The 4,165-nt window shown below is 51.9% G+C and overlaps 1 protein-coding gene across 1 annotated transcript in view; it reads right to left on the bottom strand.

Annotated features, from left to right (window-relative positions):
* CUNH6orf132 (chromosome unknown C6orf132 homolog) overlaps nt 1-4,165 on the bottom strand; it is a 20,838-nt gene that overhangs the window by 10,305 nt on the left and 6,368 nt on the right. The window contains exon 2 of the mRNA XM_017741101.1: nt 339-470. Within this exon, the coding sequence (XP_017596590.1) occupies nt 339-470 (132 nt within the window). The remainder of the gene's footprint in view (nt 1-338; nt 471-4,165) is intronic.

Below are 4,165 nucleotides of genomic sequence, written 5' to 3'. Positions count from 1 at the left end.
GCACTGCTGGCTCCAGCAACTGCCTGATCCAGGGACAGATCCTGCCAGCAGTGGGGAGATAAACTGCAGTGCAAGCCTGATCTATCATCTCCATGCTCAGCAATTATTCTTTAATTGAAAATGCAAGTCTGACGGTGCTCACGCCTCTCCCCCGAGTGCCTCGTCCATGTCCCACACCAGCCCTGAACTCAGATCACCTCCTAATCCCTCGTACCCAGCGTCATTACAGAGTGGTTTTGCTTTCATTTCTTCTCTCCCTCGGGTAGGGGCTGAGAGCAGCAGCCAGCCCGGCTGGTTCTGGGCACCAGTTCCACCCCAGCAGTGACTCGGGCACTCACCAGGGGCAGGAACGTCAGCAGCGGCCGGACCCTTGGACGGGGCTTAAGCGTTGCTGTGCCAGAGTCTGTCACTGTCCCAAAGCGATTGTCACCGTAATACACCTCGATCACATCACCTGAGGGGAGAGCAGACTGTTAACAGCAGCACTGAGCTTGGGCAGTGGGCAAACAACACCGGACACTGCAGAATTTTAAAAAGAGCTGTGGAGAATTTGCTGCATCAGCTGCCAGGAATGGGCAAAACCCACCAGATTCCGAGGAAAACCTGGGTGTCTTGGAGGTGAGTGGAAGACAGGGAGAGAAAGGTCCTGTGTGTGCAGGACAGGCACTCACAACCCTGTCACACACCTGCAGAGCACGGAGAGCCTTCCCTGAGCTCCGGGGATGGAACTGAAGCAGCTCAGAAGGATCCAATCCTGATCTGAGCAGCTGGAATTGAGGGGGGAGGCAGCAGCAGAGCTGACCAGGAGGAGGGACAGCTCCTGCCCTTCCTCCCCTGCTGAGCACTCTGTGGGCAGAGCACTGGCATCCAACCCAGAGGTGATTCCAGGTGCTTCACAACACTCCCACACTCCAGCCTGCTTTAGGTGACTTCCCACAAAATACTGCTGTGGATGGAGGGAGACACCAAGGCAGGAAGTCACAGGGTCCTGGTGTGACAAGCAGGAGAAGGCATCAGGAATTCCTGGTTCCCAGCCTTGTGCTTTCACCTTGAACCACACCTCTTGGGCCGGTTTTTTTCTGACAGTGAATAAAGCTCATAAAACTAATTTAATTACATTCTTTGTGTCTGATTAGCAGCATGAATTAACAAGCAGAAATACTGAAGCACGTAAACCCCACCTTGGCTGGAAGGAGATACACAAATAACTCGTAGCCAAGGAGACCGACATTAAAGAAAATCTGAGAGTTTGGGGAAGGAGGGGGAAGCAACAAAATGGCTGTGATTGAAGGGAAAACTGCAGGAGAGTTCCCAACAAGAGATTTCAATAGTGAGGAAGGGAGGAGAGGAAGGAGGAAGAACCAAGCAACCTCCACCCCAAAATGCAGACACCAAGTAAAAAGCTTTCTTCTTTTGCCCCCTTCCCTAAAAAGTCTGGGAGCACAGACCTCAAAGCTGAGCCCCTGCTGAAGTGTGAGGCACAGAAACAGGTCCTGTCCAGTATGGGAAGCTGAGGAGCAGAAGGGTGAGGGTTGTGTAAGCTCTGGGCTGCATTTCCAAGCCTCCCAAACCCAAAGGCAGCGCTCTCCAAAGCGGGTCTGTGGCCGAGGAGCTCCGTGCCCCAGAGTCCCTGATGAGACTGTGCAAGCCACGGCCTCTGCCACAGCCCCAGCCAGTGTCCCACTCCCTCCTGCGGGTCCCTGCTCGCCCTTGGTGTGCCCTCCCCACACTGCCTGACCCAGTGCCAGGGTCCCCACCCCATCACACACTGCCCTGGCACTGGCTGTGGTTGTCACCAAGTCTCTGCCCTCCTTGGATGAGCAGAAATCAGGAGGAAGCTCCCAAGGAAACAGCTTTACACCAGGTCTGGTGAAAAAAGAGGAGGGCAAATGCCTGTGTGTGCATCCCACAGAAGGAAAGCACTTGCATGAACACCTGGAATGAAGAACGTGACCACACCAGGGGCTGGGCATGAGGCAGCACAGCCTCTGCTGAAGAGTTGGAGGCAGATGAATTCCACACAACCTTGAAACACACCACTGAGTCCAGAAGCATGTCAGCTTTTCCCTTCTCCCACCCAGCACCCCCCAAGTTACCCTGGGACACCCCCAGAAATATCCAGGGTGCTATCACTGCCCTTCCAAGCAATCGCAGCTTCCTCTCCCTGACACCAAACTTCTCCCACCACAGGAGATTCTTTACACAAAGGACATTTTCTTCAGCTTTCAAATCACCAATCAATCTGTGCTTCAGTCAGCCTGGTCCTACCAAGATTTTACCACTTCCCTGCCTGGGAGGGGCCTGAGCACACAGGAGGAGCTTCTGGAATCCCAAGGAGGACAGAGGTGCCAGCAAATTGCCTGGAAGTGTTCAAGGCCGGGTTGGATGGGTCTTGGAGCAACCTGACCTAGTGGAAGGTGTCCCTGCCCATGACAGGGAGTGGAATGAGGTGAGTTTTAAGGTCCCTTTCCACCCAAACTCTGTGATTCTGTGATGATTAATTCTGTGGGTGACCCCGCATTCAGTGAGTAAGGAGCAGCAATTAAGGGCAACAGGAGAGTTTGGACTCAGACCGCCTGAGCAGCAACAGAGTAGTTCTGAGACTTGAAATGATGAGTTTTATATTTAACAAGTCGCTAGGTAAACCCAGTGAGAAACTGGATTAAAGATCACAAGGACTTTGATCCTAGATTACTAAGCATCGCTACCCTGAATGCTTTAATTAAAGTAAAATGAAGTGCTTGTAGTTGTGTTTTCTTTGCTAGATAAACAGGACTTGCCTGCTGGGAGCCTGTCACCAGCAAGACCTGAGCTCTGCCAGCTTCGTTTCCTGGAAGGAGGGATCAGGAAATGCACCCTTGGAAGCTGCGGAAAGCAGCTGGCTCAGAGGACTGGCCTTGCTTCGGCCACTTTTTGACATTCAGCCTGTCCTGGAGACATTTGTGTTTGCTCAGCCATGGGAAATTAAATAAACAATTTGCCATGCATGTAATGGAACTTCTTCCTCCCCGGGGGTTGCATCACCTGGAGGAGGCACAGCAGGTTTGAGCCGGGGTATCCACAGCTCCCAGGAGGAGGAGGAGGAGGTGGCATCAGTCACTATATTCAGGAATCTCTGAGTCAGGGACATGCAAACCTACACCCATTCCACATTGCTTAACTTGTGTTTACTTTGTATGAGAAACTAAGGTGGGGATCAGCAGGAGCAGCGGACTCCTCCTGGCAGCAGCGCTGGTGTGAAGCTCTGCAGGAAATGTCCCAGAAACAGGGCCAGGGACGGGGCTGGGTGGGGGCCCAGGTACAACAGAACTGTCCCTTGGGACTGTCCCTTGGGCTGCTGAGCAGGGAGCAGACCCTTCCTCACACCGACCCACACACACCACTCTGAGCGCGGTCCCTCAGCCCGGGTGTCACTGTCACAGCACCCTCCACAAGCCACATTCAGGGCAGAAATGCCAAGAGGATGCTAAGGAGTGATCCAACAGCTGTTAGGCTCAGATTTCAGGACTCCTGGCTTTTCCTTTGCAATCTGACCCACACCTGAGCAGAACGCTTTTGTACTGCCATTGCAGAACTGCAGCCACGGAAATCAGGCTTGTAATAAGCAGACACAGCAACTTCTTTTCTTTTTTTTTAATCCAAACCACATCAGAGAGAAGCTTGAATCCTCCTCAGATTTACGACAGTTAGAAATCAGCAATTTTCTTCCTAGGTTGCAGAGTTGCATGAAACTGCCTGTCACATTTTCATTTTATCTTGGTTTCAGCAGCTTGGCCTTTGGGGTGTAACCACCTCGCAGTTGCTTTCACAGACAATACTTCACCCTGCACAGCTCAGCAGGCAGCACTTCCATTTTTTTTAATCTTGGAAGAGTTTGTTGGGCTCTTACATCCACCAAACTTCATCCACAAACTGCTATCTTCTATCTACCTGGCTCCATTACTATTAATTTGGCTCCCTCCTACATGAGCCTCCAGGGCACCGTATTGCAATTAAAACCACAAAGAAACACAAATAAATCCCGAGGAATATGCAACCCTCAGCTCCCTCCTCGCTCGCAGCCCTGCGATAAACAGGTTCATGAGTAAATAACTAAAACCTGGGAAGGCGCAGATCAAACATGGCGTGGGAAAGCGCGACGGGAAGCAATAAAACAGATTCACAG

This window comes from Corvus brachyrhynchos, unplaced genomic scaffold, assembly GCF_000691975.1.
Source record: "Corvus brachyrhynchos isolate BGI_N302 unplaced genomic scaffold, ASM69197v1 scaffold338, whole genome shotgun sequence".
Lineage (NCBI taxonomy): Eukaryota > Metazoa > Chordata > Aves > Passeriformes > Corvidae > Corvus > Corvus brachyrhynchos.
The sequence above is the reverse complement of the archived record's forward strand: the minus strand, read 5'-3'. Positions and strand labels throughout refer to the sequence as shown.